Source organism: Oncorhynchus gorbuscha, linkage group LG17 (assembly GCF_021184085.1).
Source record: "Oncorhynchus gorbuscha isolate QuinsamMale2020 ecotype Even-year linkage group LG17, OgorEven_v1.0, whole genome shotgun sequence".
Taxonomy (NCBI): Eukaryota; Metazoa; Chordata; class Actinopteri; order Salmoniformes; family Salmonidae; genus Oncorhynchus; species Oncorhynchus gorbuscha.
The window spans coordinates 35,084,932-35,105,675 of NC_060189.1; the positions used below are offsets into that span (position 1 = coordinate 35,084,932).

The 20,744-nt window shown below is 40.3% G+C and overlaps 1 protein-coding gene across 1 annotated transcript; it reads right to left on the reverse strand.

The window, feature by feature from the left end:
• Positions 1–91: 91 nt before the first annotated feature.
• LOC124001929 (sorting nexin-6-like) lies at positions 92–19,703 on the reverse strand. The gene is made up of 14 exons (XM_046309093.1): positions 19,627–19,703; positions 19,422–19,472; positions 11,280–11,384; positions 10,516–10,626; positions 10,090–10,211; positions 9,755–9,878; positions 4,088–4,183; positions 3,694–3,799; positions 2,649–2,724; positions 2,492–2,531; positions 2,218–2,304; positions 1,882–2,041; positions 1,441–1,526; positions 92–1,177 (listed from the first exon to the last, which is right to left on the reverse strand). The coding sequence occupies exons 1-14, from the start codon at positions 19,630–19,632 to the stop codon at positions 1,124–1,126; spliced, it is 1,224 nt and encodes a 407-aa protein (XP_046165049.1). The 5' UTR covers positions 19,633–19,703; the 3' UTR covers positions 92–1,123.
• Positions 19,704–20,744: the final 1,041 nt, after the last annotated feature.

The window sequence follows — 20,744 nt, forward strand, 5'->3', positions numbered from 1 at the left end:
CTTCCATTTATGAAATGTAGATTCCCCCCACACTGATCTACACAACATAATCCACACATTCAAGATGAAAGAAACAACCTAGTACAAGCAGTTCAAAAAGTGGCAATCATCTTTTTATTCAACCTTAATATGAATATTCGAAATGGAGTTTAAATATGATATTGAAGGTACTTTTCCATTGGCTTCCCCTGGCTTTTCTTCCATGTTTCACGGAGTCATAAAAGATACAAAATTAAAAATGTTTACAACTAGATAGATGGAAAACAAATAGCCTAGTCAAAACATTTCATGAAATATGTTCAGGACGGTTCTAAGGTAAACAGTATCATTTATTATTCATATTTTCATAATCATTTTAATCTTCATCAGTACAACCATTTGTTTCAGCATTTCTCCATCTAAATAAATGGAAGCTTTGGTCACAGAAGGAAAAAAACATTCATATACAGTGCACTTAAAAAAAAAAAAGGGAAAAACAAAAAACGTATGAATTTTTTATTTTTATTTTTTAACAATACTTGATAGGCTTACTCTACATTAAGGCAAACATACTGAAGCATTACTTGTCTGTAATGGAAAAAAGAACATAGAACATAACTATGAAATTACTGAAAAACAAAAGTATTAGTAAAAATGTAAACAATCATTAGCAGTACAGTGAGAACTAATACAACATGTACAAGGCTTTTAGTGACAATACACTTCAATAATAGTATGAATGAAAAAGTAACTGAGCAGCATCACAGAAAAAAGTTTTACTGAAACTATTGGCCTCAAAGATTACACTAAGCAAAATAATAACAAATCATCAATCTGGACAGACATGACGTGATATAGATTGAGAGAAGATTCCCATTGGAAAATATGATTGCTGTTAACGATGAAAAAGTTGACGTGATTTAACAAAGTTATAGGTTCTTGTGCTGTGTGGATATTGCAGGTATTCCACTGCGGCTTCCTCACGTTTTAGGGGGGTTGTGGGTGGAGTTCGGTGTCTCTGGTGATGACTACGAACAGACATCCTGAAAACAAACGGACCCCAGATATGCTCTCTCTTCCATCTTCTCAGTGAAGATCAGACCAAAGTGGGGAAAGCTCTGTACAGTGAACCTTCAGTAAAGACCTAAGTGTCTCCTTTGAGGACCCCGACACAGCTTTGCAATAATTGTAAATTACCCTGTGGAGAAGTAGCGAGAAAGAGGATTAGCCTAAACCTGGGGAAAAATCTGTTTTGGAAGTCTTCATTATTTTATTTAAAAAAAAATGTAACTAGGCAAGTCAGTTAAAAACTCATTCTTATTTAAAATGACGGCCTACACCGGCCAAACCCGGAAGATACTGGGCCAATTGTGCGCCACCCTATGGGACTCCCAATCACGGCCGTTGTGATACAGACTTGATAGAATCGCTAATAGACAACCATGTATAATAAAAAATGACCTTAGCATGTTTGAGTTCCAGTTCGGCAAGTTCCACCAAGTTCTTTCTGAAGGCTGCTACTCGTCTCGTCTTGAAGTCTATAAGCTCTATTCCGGAATTGCAGAACATTATCAGGTTCACCCCTCTACATCCCTAATCTGGTTAAGCTTCTCTTACATGCAAAACTTGGGAGTCTGATATAATTTTCAACAGGGGGGGATACTTTTTGGAAAAGTATGAAATGCCTTGAATTATTAATACTGCTAAAAAGGTCCAATGCAGCGGTTTTTATCTCAATATCAAATCATTTCTGGGTAGCAATTAAGTACCTTACCGTGCCGGTTTTAAAATTAAAATTGTAAAAAAGAAACAAAAATAGCTTCTTAGCAAAGAGCAATTTCTCAAGCAATAATTTAGCCAGGAAATAAATAAATATATATATAAAGAAAGTGGATAAAGTACCTTGCTTTGCGGACTCTGAGATTTTCTCAAACTTCTGACAGCACACCTGCTGGCTGGTCTCTGCCTGAAGCACATCTTTGTTCTTTGCCCTGGCTTTGTCCAGAGCTTTGTTTGCATTCTCGTAATCTACCAGGGCCCTCCCTCGTCTATACAATAGATCCTGAAGAACAGCAGATTCCATAGAGCACATTAATACTAACACTACAACACTGTCTGATGAAAATGGTCAGAGAATACCTCCGATAACTGACCAACTGACCAGGGTATCTGATAACTGACCAGGGTATCTAATCATAATTGATTGATGATTAAGAAAAGCAGGGTCATGTTAGGTACCTTAGCAGCTTGTGACTCCCTGAGATAATACTTCAGTAAGTCGGCAAGCTTCAGGTCCTCATCTGCAGCCACTCGAGCCTCTATTTTCTGTAGAGGAAGGGACACCAGCAGAAACTTGTGAACTTTAGACAAGATCTACATTGTGACCAATCACCACAGGTCTAGTTTTTAGCTATAATGTATATAGTTATTGATCATAGCCTATGCTGGTACACCACAAATTGACAAAATTTCGTCATACATAGAACACAATATTAAAGAGAAATCCTCGTACCCGTGTTTTCTCAAACAGCTCAGAGACTTTCAAGAAAAATCTGGAAAACAGTAAGTTGCATTTGAGTTACTATAGTTTCTAGATTATATTTTTGAGTTATTGTAGATTGTTGGCAGCAGACAATGTATGGAGAGAAAAGGGGAAACTCTTTGCATACTTGCACACATCTGTGGAGTCCTGGGTTCCTAAAGTGTACAGTGTGGAGGCGATTCTATTGATATCATCTGCAGCATCTTCAACAGAGGAACTCGCATTAGATCACATTACATTTCAAATAACAGCTCAACCCCCATACTCACACACACACACACACACACACACACACACACACACACACACACACACACACACACACACACACACACACACACACACACACACACACACACACACACACACACACACACACAGAGATGGTCGGTCAATCTTGTACAAAATATATCAATAGAATGCAAGCAAACATCTTTCAGAAAATAACCTACAATGATAAAACATCTGCAGCAGGACAATTTCAAATACGCAGGGAGTCACTTTTCAAACACAGTATCATGTTTTAATGCTGTGGAAATTAGGTTACATACATACATAGTAGTTCCTACACAAAGCTGCGGACATGACAGATGTATTGTCTGATTCTTGGGAATGACAGAGGACTAGATTTCTGAGGGGAATTTGTTTCCTGAAGCTGTCAAAGCAGGATTTAGGTGTGAAAAAACTGGTAGAACATTTTTTTCTCCAAAAGACTAAAAGGGAACCTCATGGCTCTTACCTATTAAGATATAAAAAGTTGGACAAAAAACCCAGGTAATTTACAAGTTATTGTGCTCAGTCATAACATTTTTTAGGAACATGACAAAGTTTAGAATTGAGTCGGCTGTCATCCCAAACATTTTAAGACCGACTGACCCAACTACAAATAACCAAACAACTTACCCATTTCCATATTTGTCAGCGAATTAATATGAAACAGAAAATAGACTTAAAATACAACGCACACCACAAGCACAAACAGGCGGATTTCCACAAACATTAAAACGTGATACCAAAGTGACTCACCAAAAGTTCACAGCCAAAACGTCATTTCAATACTTTCAATTGGAATTACTCGAATCAATCTCATGCTCAATAACTGATTAAAATCCATTTATACCGCAGAAAGCTTACCTAGCATGTGGAGATTATGAGAGAGTGAAGAGACTTACTTTTGTGAGACCTGATCATTCTATCAGATTTGGAGGAGGCATCTTTGACACGATTATGGTACTCTAAAAGGAATGTCTTCTCATGCTCAAAGAAATCATCTACATCCTGAAATCCAAAAGACAATTATGTCAAACTTTATACACATACTAACTGTTAAAGACTACATACAAATCTGAAGATAGATTTTGACAACTGCATTTATTCAAAATGTGAGCACCATTCATGATGCTAAACAATGTTTTTCAACCAATGCGTAAGTCGCAAATTACTTATGTTGTGATTTCATTCAAAGATAAAACTCAAAGCAAGTTCAATCCCCATTTACTTGGCTGAATGGATTTACATAGAAAAGAGTGGAGGAATGGTTTACACAGAAAAGCAAACCCAACTCACCTTCACCCCTGCCACTAACACGCCGTCTGCTGACTTCACCACATTCTTGAAGAAATCTTCCATCTTCTCCCTCTTGTTTTTGCCTCGGACACTCAGCTGTGAACAAAAGAGGTTGAGTAAGGAAAAACTGACAATGATAAAACTAAGACAAGGTAAGGAAATGGCATATGTTTTCAGGCACATTCGACTAGCCTTTTGAGTTATCTAAAGTTAAAAGAAACGAGAGAGCGAGAGCGAGCAAGCGAGAGAGAGAGAGAGAGCTTGTCTAATAACATTTCCACAGCTACAATTGTCACCAAAATACAGTCAGGTTAAAAATGATTGGCACCCTTCATAAAGATGAGTAAAAAAAGACTGTATTAAATCCCTTGCATGGATAACGGCACTGAGCCTTTTTCTAAAATGTTGTAAGATTACGTACATATTGGGAGGTAACTTAGACCATTCCTCCATACAGAATCTTTCCAGAGCCTTGATATCCTTCTTCTGAGCATATGGACTGCCATCCTCAGTTCAAACTACTGTTTTCAATGGGATTCAAGTCCAGAGACAGATACCCATTGCAAAATGTTGATTTGTGAATTTTGCTGTGTGTTTGGGGGTTTTGGCTTGCTGAAAGAGCCATTTTCTGCCTACTAGCAGAGACAGACAGATTTTTGGCTAAAATGTCCTGGTACTGGGTGTTCTCCAAACGGCTTCTATCTTCAAGGCCATCACACTGTTAAATAGCCATCACTAGCCGGAAACCACCCGGTTGCTCAACCCTGCATCTTAGAGTTTGTTTCAGGTAGCCTTCCACAAACTTCCCACAATAAGTTTGTGGAATTTTGGCCCATTCCTCCTGACAGAGCTGGTGTAACGGAGTCAGGTTTGTAGGCTTCCTTGCTCGCACACGCTTTTTCAGTTCTGCCACAAATGTTCTATGGGATTGAGGTCATGGCTTTGTGATGGCCACTCCAATACCTTTACTTTGTTGTCCTTAAGCCATATTGCCAGAACTTTAGAAGTATGCTTGGGTCATTGTCCATTTGGAAGACCCATTTGCGACGTTCCTGTCTGATGTCTTGAGATGTTGCTTCAATATATCCACATAATTTTCTGTCTTCGTGATGCCATCTATTTTGTGAAGTGCACCAGTCCTCCTGCAGCAAAGCACCCTCACAACATGATGCTGCCACCCCCGTGTTTCACAGTTGGGATGGTGTTCTTCAGCTTGCAAGCATCCCCCTTTTTCCTCCAAACATAACAATGGTCATTATGGCCAAACAGTTCTATTTTTGTTTCATCAGACTAGAGGACATTTCTCCAAAAAGTGCAATCTTTGTCCCCATGTGCAGTTGCAAACCGAAGTCTGTATTTTTTAATGGTGGTTTTGGAGCAGTGGCTTTTTCCTTGCTGAATGGCCTTTCAGGTTATGCCGATATAGGACTCGTTTTACTGTGGATATAGATACTTTTGTACCCATTTCCTCCAGCATCTTCACAAGGTCCTTTGCTGTTGTTCTGGGATTGATTTGTACTTTTTGCACCCAAGCACGTTCATCTCTAGGAGACAGAACGCATCTCCTTCCTGAGCGGTATGACAGCTGCGTGGTCCCATGGTGTTTATACTTGCGTACTATTGTTTGTACAGATGAACGTGGTACCTTCAGGTGTTTGGAAATTGCTCCCAAGGATGAACCAGACTTGTGGAGGTCTACAATTGTTTTTCTGAGGTCTTGGCTGATTTCTTTTGATTTTCCCATGATGTCAAGTAAAGAAACACTGAGTTTGAAGGTAGGCCTTGAAATACATCAACAGGTACACCTCCAATTGACTCAAATTATGTCAATTACCCGATCAGAAGCTTCTAAAGCCATTACATATTTTCTGGAATTTTCCAATCTGTTTAAATGCACAGTCAACTTGGTGTATGTAATCTTCTGACCCACTGGAACTGTGATACCGTAAATTATAAGTGAAATGTTCTGCCTGTAACAATTTGTTGGAAAGATTACTTGTGTCATGCACAAAATAGATGTCCTAACCGACTTGCCAAAACTATAGTTAGTTAACAAGACATTTGTGGAGTGGTTGAAACAACGAGTTTTAATGACTCCAACCTAAGTGTATGTAAACTTACGACTTCAACTGTATATACTCTATTCTATTCTACTATATTTTAGTCAATGCCACTCCGACATTGCCCGTGCTAATATTTATACATTCCATTCCATTATTTTACTTTTAGATGTGTGTATTGTTGTGAACTGTTAAGATACTACTGCACTGTTGGAGCTAGGAACACAAGCATTTCGATACACCCGCAATACCATCCGCTAAATATGTGTATGCGACCAATAAAATTGGATTTGAATTAATGATGATGTCGTTGACCTTAAAAAGCACTCCATGACCAGTGGAAGCAAAATAGCCCCATAAAATAAAAGATCCACCACCATATTGTGCAGTTGGTATGGGTATAATCACTGGAAAATAACCTGGAGGAACTCCGTTCGAGATCATTCTACCAATGGGACATTAAAAACTGTAATATGTTTCACCAAGTCGTGGATGAATGACGACACTGATAATATAGAGCTGGCTGGGTTTTCCGTGCATCATCAGGACAGAACAGTTAAGTCTAGTAATATAAGGGGTGGAGGTGTGTGTCCATTTGTCAATAACACCTGGTGCGCGATGTCTAATATTAAAGAAGTCTCAAGGTATTGCACGCCTGAGGTAGTGTACCTCATGATAAACTGTAGACCACACTATCTACCAAGAGAGTTTTCACCTATATTATTTGTAGCCATCCCTTTTACACCAAACTGATGCTGGCACTGAGACCAAACTCAATGAGCTGTATAAGGCTTTAAGCAATCAAGAAAATGCTCATCCAGAAGCGGCGCTCCTAGTGGCCGGGGACTTCAATGCAGGTAAACTTTAATCCGTTCTACAAAATTTCTACCAGCATGTCACATGTGCAATCAGAGAATTTTTTTTTTTTTTTTTATTTAAAAAACATTTGGCAAATCGGACCATGATTCTATTCTCCGGATTCATGCTTAACAGCAAAAACTAAAGCAGGAATTACCAGTGACCCGCTCAATACAGAAGTGGTCAGATGACGCGGATGCTACACTACAGGACTGTTTTGCAAGCACAGACTGGAATAAGTTCTGGGATTCATCCTAAGGCATTGAGGAGTATACCACCTCAATCACCAGCTTCATCAATAAGTGAATCGACGACGTCGTCCCCACAGTGTCCGTGCGTACATATCCAAACCAGAAGCCATGGATTACAGGCAACATCCAGCGGAACACTAATCCGGATGCTTTTAAGAAATCCTGCTATGCCCTCAAACAGGCAAAACGTCAATACAGGACTAAGATTGAATCCTATTACACGGCTCTGATGCTTGTCAGATGTGACAGGGCTGGCAAACGATTATGGACTAGAAAGGGAAACCCAGCCGCGAGCTGCCCAGTGACGTGAGCCTACCAGATGAGCTAAATGCCTTTTATGTTCGCATCGAGGCAAGCAACACTGAAGCATGCATGAGCACGAGCTGTTCCAGACTACTGTGTGATCACGCTCTCCGATGTGAGCAAGACCTTTAAAACAGGTAACCATCACAAGGCCACGGGGCCAGACAAATTACTAGGATGTGTACTCAGAGCATGCACAGACCAACTGGCAAGTGTCTTCACTGACAACCTTTTCAACCTCTCCCTGGCCGAGTCTGTAATACCTACATGTTTCAAGCAGACCACCATAGTCACTGTGCCCAAGAAAGTGAAGGTAACCGCCCCGTAGCACTCACATCGGTAGCCATGAAGTGCTTTGAAAGGCTGGTCATCAACACCCTCATCCAGGAAACTCTAGACCCACTCACATACCACCCCAACAGATCCATAGATGACGCAATCTCAATCGTACTCCACACTGCCCTTTCCCACTTGGACAAAAGGAACACCTACAGTACCAGCCAAAAGTTTGGACACGCCTACTCATTCTAGGGTTTTCTTTATTTTTTTTACATTGAAGAATAATAGTGAAGACATCAAAACTCCTTCAAGATGATTGGAAAAGCATTCCAGGTGAAGCTGGTTGAGAGAATGCCAAGTGTGCAAAGCTGTCATCAAGGCAAAGGGTGCCTGCTTTGAGGAATCTCAAATATAAAATATATTTGGATTTGTTTCACATTTTTTTTGTTACTACATGATTCCATGTGTTATTTCATAGTTTTGATGTCTTCTCTATTATTCTACAATGTAGGAAAAAAAACTTGAATGAGTAGATGTGTCCAAACTTTAGACTGGTACTGTATGTGAGAATGCTTTTCTTGACTACAGCTCAACATTCAACATCATAGTGCCCACAAAGTTCATCACTAAGCTAAGGATCCTGGGACAAAACACCTCCCTCTGAAACTGGATCCTGGACTTCCTGACGGGCTGCCCCTAGGTGGTAAGGGTAGGCAACAACACATCCGCCACGCTGATCCTCAACACTGGGGCCCCTTAGGGGTGCGTGCTTGTCCCATCCTGTTCAAACACGACTGCGTGGCCAAGCACGACTCCAACACCATCAGTAAGTTTGCTGACAACACAACAGCTCACCACACAACAATCACAGACAACGATAAGACAGCCTATAGGGAGGTCAGACACCTGACAGTGTGGTGAGCAAGCCAAAGGAGCTAATTGTGGACTACAGGAAAAGGAGGGCAGAACAGGCCCCCATTAACATCGACAAGGCTGTAGTGGAGCCGGTCGGGAGCTTCAAGTTCCTTGGTGTCCACATCACCAACAAACTATCATGGTCCAAACACACACCAAGACAGTCGTGAAGTGGGCACGGCAACACCATTTCCCCCTCAGGAGACTGAAAAGATTTGGCATAGGTCCCCAGATCCTTAAAAAGTTATACATCTGCACCATCGAGAGCATCCTGACCAGTTGCATCACCACCTGGTATGGCAACTGCTCGGCATCCGACCGTAAGGCGCTACACATGGTAGGGCGTACGGCCCAGTACATCACTGGGGCCAAGCTTCCTGCCATCCAGGACCTATATACTAGGCGGTGTCAGAGGAAGGCCAGAAGAATTGTCCAGTCACCCAAGTCATAGTTCTCTCTGCTACTGCATGGTAAGCGGTACCGAAGCTCCAAGTCTAGGTCCAAAAGGCTTCTTAACAGCTTCTACCCCCAAGCTATAAGACTGCTGAACAATTAATGAAATGGCCACCCGGACTATTTACATTGACACCCCCCCCACCCCTTGTTTTACACTGCTGCTACGTGCTGTTTATTATCTATGCATAGTCACCTTACCCTACCCAGCACATTGACTCAGGACCGGTACTCCCTGTATATAGCCTCGTTATTGTTATTTTATTGTGTTACCTTTTATTTAAAAAATGTACTTTGTTTATTAAGTAAATATTTTCTGAACTCATTTCACATTAAGGTTGTATTCGGCTCATGTGACAAATACAATTGAATTTGATTTGTATTAGTTTAAAATAACAATTTCAAAAACATTGGAGCATACAATATAGCTCAGTATTTGTATTATTTATTTTAAACAGTCTTTTTGACTCATCTTTATCAAGGGAGACAATACTTTTGGACCTGACTGGAAATCTAAATCCTAAACTGGTAATCTCAACCCCACTTACGTCTTGGTTGTACTCTAAAAAGACATGGAAGTTCATGTCTTTCCTTAAGACAGGATGGGCAGCCACACGGCAAAGAAACACTTCATGCATCGCCACGGTCTTCTTGAAGATAGCCAAGTATTCGCTGAAACACAGATATAGCCAAGATATGAACCAATGGCATTCAGTGCATCCAAGTATCCCAACCAAACCACTATACTGAAACACAAAAACAATGTACTAGCAACGTGGGTCGTGTCAAGTAGGCACGGAAGGTTATAAAACACAGAGAGCATGAAATTAGGTTGTACTATCCTAACTTTTTGTTTTATGTGACCTAATGAACATGAACTCACGCTTCAAGTTCCTGTTTCATTTTGGTGAACTCTTCCTTGGTCATGGAACCTTCACCTTCCCCCAGTTTCTGTAACTTCTCTCTAGAGGCATCGAAGTCAGGTCTTGGTGGGGCAGGGGGAATCTACAATTCAACAAATCACAGTTAAAATCAGCAGTTTCTTGGAAATGAACATCAAGCTAAGTTCATTACTCCATGACACCAGACAGTTTTAATGAGAAAGGGAATTGACAATTAATAATTTAGTTGTTTTCTAAAACCCTGAAGTTTATAAGCCAATCCTAAAAGCCAAAACAGTAATCTCCCAAATCGCACCCTATTCCCATATAGTGCACAACTTGTCAAAAGTAGTGCACAATATAGGTAATAGAGTGCCTTTGGGGGGGGGGGGGAGCGCAGAGTACCCTGGATGGGGCTCAGTACTTACAATGTAGCCTGCATACTCCTCATTCTCCACGAAAGAGTCATGGAGCCAGATGAACTCCTCATGCTGCCTCACCACTGAAAACTCATTCTGCTTGAAGTTAGGAAGAGTGCTCTGGAAGGTAAAACAAAGTAATAGGAATCAGACATCAATCATAGAACACATTATACTGAAAAACAGAGCCAAATACTGAATAGAGCATTTCTCTATGGGTCTTCAGAAAATATCTTTCTGCCAATTAGAATGTGCAACTCAATTTATTTATTTTTTAAAATGGGAAAAAACTTAGATGATCTGGACACAATGATGATCACAATGATCATCTAAAGACAGTGACTAAACCCTTTGAATCATTAATGAATTCCTTCCTTCACAAGAGTCCTTGAAACATTATAAAAGCAGCCGTAAAAACAAATAAACCCATGACATGAGGTTACACTTTGACAGTGACAGGAAATGAATGACTATTGGAATTCTCTCTGCATAGAAAATGAAGTGGAGTGGAATGCCATCATGCAGTTTCTTAACCTTAGATCTTCATTTGCGTTCCGTTCCATGAAATCAACAAAGCTGATTTTGCATACACACTTATTTTCAGAAGACAACATGAATGTGGAGATAAGATGACTACTGAGGAGGAACATAATTGCAAGTCATGTGACATGAGTCTCGATTCATACAGCCATAAAAATGCACATGATTGGCCTTTCATTTGCCAAGTGCCAGGGCAAACAGGAATAAATAGACAGGTAGCTAAACTCTCTTACCTTAGTATGGACAGTAAACTTAACCTTGTCCCGCTCACTCAACGCATCAGAAATGTCCACTTGAAGTGTTGCATCAGTTTGGAGGTCAACATTGACTGCCCTAGGCTGCAAAATATTGTAACAGATATTGTATTGTATTTAGTGATGAGCAAATGACAAAAATCACCATTCCCCAATAGCTGGCTCTGTCAAATAACATCTTGGCTAGTCTGATTAATCAGGCTGTAAAACAAAATTATTTGGTATATACAGCCTGACACGAATGCCTGCAAAATCATGTAAATATTCCTTACAAGCCAGAATGTTAAATAAAATGTTATATAAACTTACTCTACCGGATGTCTGTGCGCCTTGTGTGTAGATTGCTGCTCAAAATTTTAGACAGAATATCCACAGGAAAGTATTGTTTACACAACTTTAGAGAGAGCCGGTAGGTATATGGTTCAGAATGCCAAATTAAACCAGGCAACGCTCATCACCTGGCCAATACCATCCCTATAGTGAAGCATGGTGGCGGCAGCATCATGCTGTGGAGATGTTTTTCAGAGGCAGGGACTGGGAGACTAGTCAAGGTCAAGATTACAGAGGGAAAGATCCTTGATGAAAACCTGCTCCAGAGCGGGGCGAAGGTTCACCTTCCGACAGGACAACGACCCTGAGCACACAGCCAAAACAACACAAGAGTGGCTTCGGGACAAGTCTCAATGTCCTTGAGTGGCCCAGCCAGAGCCCAGACTTCAACCCGATTTAATGTCTCTGGAGAGACCTGAAAATAGCTGTGCAGCAATGCTCCCCATACAACCTGACAGAGCTTGAGACGATCTGCAGAGAAGAATGGGAGAAGCTCCCCAAATACAGGTGTGCCAAGCTCCTACCCAAGAAGACTCAAGGCTGTAATCGCTGTCAAAGGTGCTTTTACAAAGTACTGAGTAAAGGGTCTGAATACTTATGTAAATGTGATATTTCAAAAAAACTGTTTTTGCTTTGTCATTATGGGGTATTGTGTGTAGACTAGTGAGGTAAAAAAAAAAAACGATTGAATCCATTTTAGAATAAGGCTGTAACGTAACTAAATGTGAAAAAGATCAAGGGATCTGAGTACTTTCCAAATGCACTGTAAAAAAGGTAGAAATATGCAATATCTTTCTTATGCATATTTTGGTATTATTCTACACATGGACTATTATTGTAATGAGCTCCGCCTCTAAACAAGACCATATTTGGTTGGTCCGGACCAGACCAAATCTGAAATAATAATCCATGGACGTACAGTGTTGGTCGGTGCTCAGTGGGTTAGGATACCTGTTACAGTAGATGGAAAGAGGGTTGGTGGTAGGTGCAGTTGGAGCAGGGAGAGGTGACATTAACGAGAGAGGGGGGGGGGGGTTGTCCAGAATGTTTTCACTGTCCTTCTTTGACCACCAGATTACGGAAAGAGAATGAAAAAAAACTTATGACCTGAACATGAACATAACAGGACGCCAGTGGAAGGGAGGACAGCAGCAGTTCACCCAACTGTGGTTTGTAACTACTATGATTTTTCCATTGTAGCCAATTCAATTGCAGCAATTCCGTTCTGTTTGAATCACTTAATAATTCATGATCAAATGTCATATCAGTAAAAACACTAAATTGGTAGATCTAACTTGAATTGTTATTTCTGTGAACTTTCATTATCCTCCCTCATGAGGAAGAAAAATTAGAAAATATCTTAAAGATGTGGGTTTTGGTAACGGAATTACAAAGAAGGCAATTTTTCTTACGCTACTGTTCAAAGGTTTGGGGTCGCTTAGAAATGTCCTTATTTTTTAAAGAAAAGCACGTTTTTTGTCCATTAAAACAACATCAAATTGATCAGAAATACAGTGTAGACATTGTTAATGTTGTAAATGACTTGTAGCTGGAAACGGCAGATTTTTCTCGGAATATCTACATAGGCGTACAGAGGCCCATTATCAGCAACCATCACTCCTGTGTTCTAATGGCACATTGTGTTAGCTAATCCAAGTTCATCATTTTAAAAGGCTAATTGATCATTAGAAACCCTTTTGCAATTATGTTAGCACAGCTGAAAACTGTTGTCCTGGTTAAAGAAGCAATAAAATTGGCCTTCTTTAGAAAAGTTGAGTATCTGGAGCATCAGCATTTGTGGGTTCGATTACAGGCTCAAAATGGCCAGGAACAAATAACTTTCTTCTGAACCTAGTCAGTCTATTCTTGTTCTGAGAAATGAAGGCTATTCCATGCAAGAAATTGCTGAAGATCTCGTACAACGCCGTGTACTACTCCCTTCACAGAACAGCGCAAACTGGCTCTAACCAGAATAGAAAAAGGAGTGGGAGGTCCCGGTGCACAACTGAGCAAGAGGACAAGTACATTAGAGTGTCTAGTTTGAGAAACAGACGCCTCATAAATACTCAACTTGCTGCTTCATTAAATAGTACCCGCAAAACACCAGTCTCAACGTCAACAGTGAAGAGGTGACTCCGGGATGCTGGCCTTCTAGGCAGAGTTGCAAAGAAAAAGCCATATCTCAGACTGGCCAATAAAAAGAAAAGATTAAGATGGGCAAAATAACAGACACTGGACTCTGCCTAGAATTTGTAAGTCGCTCTGGATAAGAGCGTCTGCTAAATGACTTAAATGTAAATGTAAGGCCAGCAACCCGGAGTCAACTCTTCACCGTGTTTTACTTTTCTTTCAAAAACAAAGACATTTCTAAGTGACCCCAAACTATTGAACGGTAGTGTACATTAAGAAAAGTAATTATCCAAAACGAAATATAAGTGTTCATATTAGTAGGCAGCGGTCTTAACTTTAACATGATTGTGTTTTTAATATCGTTTAAGACTTTCTGTTAGACGTTTTCTAAGACCCTTTCCAATCTGTTTGACCAGAAATCAAAACCTTTGCTTATTCCTAATTTTTAGGATGGAAAATGTTTTACAGATTTATATATATATATATATATCTTAATATCTCAAAAATATAGTCTCTTGACTTTCATTTGACATTCTCCTATTAACTTAACATGTTGGAGATAATTTTTGTTTAGATGGTAATGACAATTTATATTGGATATTCGGTCTCCTCTTGTCAATAGCTATTGAACCAAGCAAGCCATGACAATATAAATATGCAGTGTAGAAGTGTAGAAAAGTGTAGAAAAAACATTATGAACACCTGCTCTTTCCATGACAGACTGACCAGGCGAATCCAGGTGAAAGCTATGATCCCTTATTGATGTCACTTGTTAAATCCACTTCAAATCAGTGTAGATGAAGGGGAGGAGTCGGTTAAAGAAGGATTTTTAAGCCTTGAGGCAATTGAGACATGGATTGAGTATGTGTGCCATTTAGAGGGTGAATGGACAAGAAAATATTTAAGTGCCTTTGAACGGGTTATGGTGGTAGGTGCCAGATGCACTGGTTTGTGTCAAGAAATGTAACGCTGCTGGGTTTCTCACACTCAACAGATTCCTGTGTGTATCAAGAATGGACCACCACTCAAAGGTCATCCAGCCAACTTGACAACTGTGGAAAGCACTGGAGTCAACATGGGCCAGCATCCCTGTTTAACACTTTTGACACCTTGTAGAGTCCATGCCCTGACAACTTGAGGCTGTTCTTCCATATGAATGAGGTGTTCTTAATGATTTCTAGACTCCAAGACAGACCCCTTGACTTTTTCCACATTTTGTTAAGTTAAAGCCTTATTCTAAAATCGATTAAATATGCTATTTTCCTCAGCAATCTACACACAATACCCCATAATGACAAAGTGAAAACAGTTTTTTAGGAATTTTAGCAAATGTATTAAAAACAGAAATAGCTTATTTACACAAGTATCAGACCCTTTGCTGTGAGACTGGGAATTGAGTGCAGGTGTCCTGTTTCCATTGATCATCCTTGAGAGGTTTCTACAACTTGATTGGAGTCCACCTGTGGTAAATTCAATAAATTGGACATGATTTGGAAAGGCCCACATCTGTTTATATAAGGTCCCACAGCTGACAGTGCATGTCAGAGCAAAAAGCAAGCCATGAGGTAAAATAAATTGTTGGTAGAGGTCCGAGACAGGATTGTGTCGAGTCACAGATCTGGGGAAGGGTACCAAAACATTTCTGCAGCATTGAAGTTCCCGAAAAACACAGTGGCCTCCATCATTCTTAAATTAAAGAAGTTTGGAACCACTAAGACTCTTCCTAGAGCTGGCCGCCTGGCCAAAATGAGCAATCGGAGGAGAAGGGCCTTGGTCAGGGAGGTGACCAAGAAACTGATGGTCACTCTGACAGAGCTCTAGAGTTCCTCTGTGGAGATGGGAGACACTTTCAGAAGGACAACAATCTCTGCACCACTCCACCAATCAGGCCTTTATGGTAGAGTGGCCAGACGGAAGCCACTCCTCAGTAAAAGGCACATGACAGCCCACTTGGAGTTTGCCAAAAGACACAAAGACTCTCAGGCCATGAAAAACAAGATTCTCTGATCTGATGAAACCAAGATTGCCCTCTTCGGCCAGAATGCCAATTCTGGAAGAAACCTGGCACAATCCCTACAGTGAAGCATGGTGGTGGCAGCATCATGCTGTGTGGATGTTTTTCAGCGGCAGGGACTGGGAGACTAGTCAGGATCGAGGCAAAGATGAACGGAGCAAAGTACAGGGGGTCCTGAGCACTCTGGAGCAGGTTCTCAGACTAGGGCGAAGGTTCACCTTCCAGCAGGACAACAACCCTAAGCACAAAGCCAAGACAACACAGGATGTCCTTGAGTGGCCCAGCCAGAGCCCGGACTTGAACCCGATCTAACATCTATGGAGAGACCTGAAAATAGTTGTGCAGCAACCCTCCCAATCCAACATGACAGAGCTTGTGAGGATCTGTAGAGAAGAATGGGAGAAACTCCCCAAATACAAGTGTGCCGAGTTTGTAGCGTCATACCCAAGAAGACTCGATGCTGTAAATCGCTGCCAAAGGTGCTTCAACAAAGTACTGAGCAAAGGGTCTGAATACTTATGTAAATGAGTATTTAGTTTTGTATTTGTAGCTAACGGTAGCTAGCTATTCAACAAATTTGACATCTGTTGTTAGCCACGGATGTCACCTGTCTAACAGCTGATCAGATCATGCAATAAGGAATTACTGCAGAATACCAATAATACAAATAGCTACCAAAGGTGCTTCAACAAAGTACTGAATACTTCCAGTACCAATCAAAAGTTGACACACCTATTCATTCAAGGGTTTTTCTTTATTTTTACATTGTAGAATAATAGTGAAGACATCAAAACTATGAAATAACACATAGAATCATGTAGTAACCAAAAAGTGTTAAATGAAAATATATTTATATTTTAGAATCTTCAAAGTAGCCACCCTTTGCCTTGATGACAGCTTTGTACACTCTTGGCATTCTCTCAACCAGCTTCACCTGGAATGCTTGAGATCCCACATATGCTGAGCACTTGTTGGCTGCTTTTCCTTTACTCTGCGGTCCAACACATCCCAAACCATCTCAATTGGGTTGAGGTCAGGTGATTGTGGAGGCCAGGTCACCTGATGCAGCACTCCATCACTGTCCTTCTTGGTCAAATAGCCCTTACACAGCCTGGAGGTGTGTTGGGTCATTGTCCTGTTGAGAAACTAATGCTAGTCCCACTAAGCGCAAACCTTGATGGGATGGCGTATCGCTGCAGAATGATAATGAACTTATCCTCTGCAGCAGAGGTAACTCTGGGTCGTCCTTTCCTGTGGCGGTCCTCATGAAAGCCAGTTTCATCATAGGGCTTAATCGTTTTTACGACAGTACATGAAGAAAATGTTTAAGTTCTTGAAATTTTCCGAATTGACTGATCCTTCATGTCTTAAAGTAATGATGGACTGTTGTTTCTCTTTGCTTTTTTGAATTGTTCTTGCCATAATATAGACTTGGTCATTTACCAAATAGGAGTACCTTCTGAATACCATACTTACCTTGTTACAACACAACTGGTTGGCTCAAACGCATTAAGGCACACCTTGTAATTGAAATGCATTCCAGGTGACGACCTCATGAAGCTAGTTGAGAGAATACCAAGAGTGTGCAAAGCTGTCAGAGGCAAAGGGTGGCTACTTTGAAGAAACTCAAATAAAAATCTATTTTGATTTGTTTAGCACTTTTTTGGTTACTACATGATTCCATGTGTTATTTCATAGTTTTGATATCTTCACTGTAATTCTACAATGTAGAAAATAGTAAAAATAAAGAAAAACTCAATGAGTAGGTGAGTTCAAACTTTTGACTGGTACTGTATGTAAATGTGATATTTAAGTGTTGCATTTGTAATAAATGTGAAAACAGTTTTTTTTTTAAACTATTATTGTTTTTTCATTATGGGGTATTGTGTGTAGATTGATGAGGGGGAAAAACAATTCAATACATTTTTAGAATAAGCCTATAACGTAACAAAATTGGAAAAAGTCAAGGGGTCAGAATACTTTTCGAAGGCACTGTATATGAATTGGATTTCAATCTTAACATAAATCTAATATTCACACAAAAAAAAGGTATCGCTTGTTCTTCATCCTCTCCTGGTTAAGAACAAAAAATGTTAATGTCATGGCACGCTTGGGTCAATAGCTATTGACGAGAGAAAACCGAATATCCAATAAAACGAACTTTACCTCCGTGCCAAACCAAACCATATACCTACCGGCTCTCTAAGGAGTTGGGTACTGTACACAATACTTTATTCGTCTTAACTTTTTAACAGCTGAAGGACAAACCGCACAGACAACCGGTAAGTTTCAATGTAATTTTATTCAACATTCTGGCTTATAAGGAACATTTACATGATTTTCTAGGCATTAGTGGCGAGCTGTATACAAATTAATTGTGTATTACAGCATGATTAATCAGACTATGTATTGGCTTACTAGCCAACTCAGAAGCTGTGCACGTCCTAACCCATTCATAGATGCTAACTACCTTTAGTGCCTATGGATGAAGGTATCTTCTTCCCGGGGACTTTTGTTAAGAGCCCCCGAGGCATGCTCTAAACATGAACACGTATCGCTTGCGGTATGGTTTTGGAAACATATCTTTCATATCAGCAAGAACTAATAATTAAAAAATAAACGAAAAGTTCAATTACTACACACCTTTAATAGGGTTGGGATTAGTGTTCCCACACGGCCATATCTCCATGTTACAGGGCATGTTTAAGGAAAGACAAGCGGGAGCAGGCGACCACCTCTGCTAGTTAGCTATCTAGCATGCTCCGAACACCTGTGTGAAACGGAAGAAGGCCGCCAGAAACTTGTTGTAGCTGAAGAATACTGTCGGCTGCAACTGTGATAAAGCCGGCTAAAACAGTGTACACAGTTAGTGTAGATTTTGCATGTGTGAAAATACCATTATGAAAAAGATTGCAGTCAGAGTGCAGTCAGTATAACGGCACTATGCTTCAATCACTGCATCCAAAATACCACAGTTGACTGCACTCTCAAAACGGCAATATTTTTTGGTAAGGGTTTGATGTGATATGAAAGTAAAGGGCTTTATGTTTCTAGAACCGTATCGCAATTGATAACCGATTCACGTTTAGATTGAGTTTGTAGCTGTTTTGGCTGACAGAGCCGGTCTACCTTTGAAAATAACATAAGGTGTGACACTAACAAAGTATGATTAACTTTACATTATTGGGCTATGCACTTCCTAGCTTAGCTAGCAAGCTATCCTGCAAAACAATAACAGAAATCTAATAAATGTGCATAGGTATATGGGTCTGTTACTAGTTAGCAATGGCAATATAGTTATTCATACAGTGAGCAGTTAAAATAAGCTTATGTTCATTGTTAACAAACGGCAACTAACGTTAGTTAGCTAGCTAATCGATTGTAACAGTTGCCAGCTAGCTGGCCAGCTAGTAGGAAGTCAACTGACTCCTGATGTGGTCAAGCTGGCTAGCTTAGCTAACAGTAGCGAGCTAATCAACAAATTTGACGTCTGTTAGCCACGGCTTTCACTTGTCTAACAGCTGATCAAATCGTGCAATAAGGAATTACTGCAGAATACAAATAATAGAAATAGCTGATCGAACTGTTAAGATCAAAATACAAATAAAATAAATATTTGTATTTTAATTCAAAGAAAAAAAACTTACTCCTCTGTCCTCCTCGGAGAGGAAATCGGGACCATCGTCCAGCCCTTCTTGCTAGGTAAACAAAATACGGCGTCACAGGACATGCATTAGCCACATTAACTTTCAATGGGCAAATCATCGTTTATTGATGAATGTGTCAGATGATTGCACATATAAAACAAAAAGGTGCGCTAGCTAGCTAGAGTAAATTGTGTATAACACCTACCATCATGGCTGCTGCGGGTGGAATAGTGAGGAAGTCGTGTGACGGTGGGATCTGAGAAGGTGGAGCCAAAGTCAGTAAATAGTGTGGAAGAGCTTTCAATTCAAACTTTCAAGTGGGGCCAAGAGAAGTCACTTCACGAGTACTACTAGGCTCTTCCAAATATTTTTACTCTCACAATTTCATCCCAACACATTCACAAAACTATTAAAAAGGTTTAAACATTGTCTATACCCTTCATGGATAGATCCATCGAAGTGGGTTATTTGTCCTTTGGGGATTAGATTTGCATTTGCAACACAAACCACCAGTTTGTGACCTTGGTTAACTCTCTGAATCTGTAGGTAAGCTATCATGTGATCGAGATGAGCCCATTGATTAAGAATCAACAGCAAAAGGCTTGCCATAATTATTTGAATTGCATTAATTTTTCCCTAATTCTCCTCCATTCAACCAGGTCGTCAGGTGTATTAAGAGGGTTTATTGTAGTCTTTCGTCAGTGTGGTACATTGCCATAGCTCATATATATCAATTGACCTAATATACTGTACTGTATTTTGTAAAAATATAATTGAATAGACATAAATCCTCTGGCTACTGATCTGCCTCTCTACCTACCACCCCGCAGAATATGAACTGAACAATGTGTGTTGGTTAGAAACATCAATCTGACAGTCCAGAACAGCTGACCCCAAATTATATCAGTTCTGTTGTGTTTGTTATAGAAGAAGCTGGGTGTGGGAAGGGGGAAAACAGAATCAAAGAGCTATACGCTGTCTTAAGCGTAGGGGGAAAGAGGCTTGAACTGGACCCTGTCCACACACTTGAAGGCCGCGTTGAGACAATGAATTATCCGTGACCCAAGCCCTGCTCAGATAATCCCTACCATTGTGTCGCTGAGTTGTCGTAGTGCTGCTGCAAATGTACATTGTCCCAGGGGTGTCAGCAGTCAATGTAAGTAACCTAATGTATGTTCCTCGAATTCCCTTGAATGCCTCTTTCAATCCAACATTCATATACTGATTACCTCTGAAACTCACTTATATAATACCTGTGATGATACACTGGTAGCAGTACATGGTTATACCATATCTAGAAGAGACAGGAATGCCAATGGAGGA

Excerpts from the sequence above, each read along its gene's own strand:
- LOC124001929 (XM_046309093.1), bottom strand. Across the intron at positions 2,305-2,491 it reads AGCTGTTTGAGAAAACACGG|AAAATAGAGGCTCGAGTGGC; the intron begins GTACGAGGATTT and ends CTTCCTCTACAG. Across the intron at positions 1,527-1,881 it reads CTCAGAGTCCGCAAAGCAAG|AGCTTATAGACTTCAAGACG; the intron begins GTACTTTATCCA and ends ATTCCGGAATAG.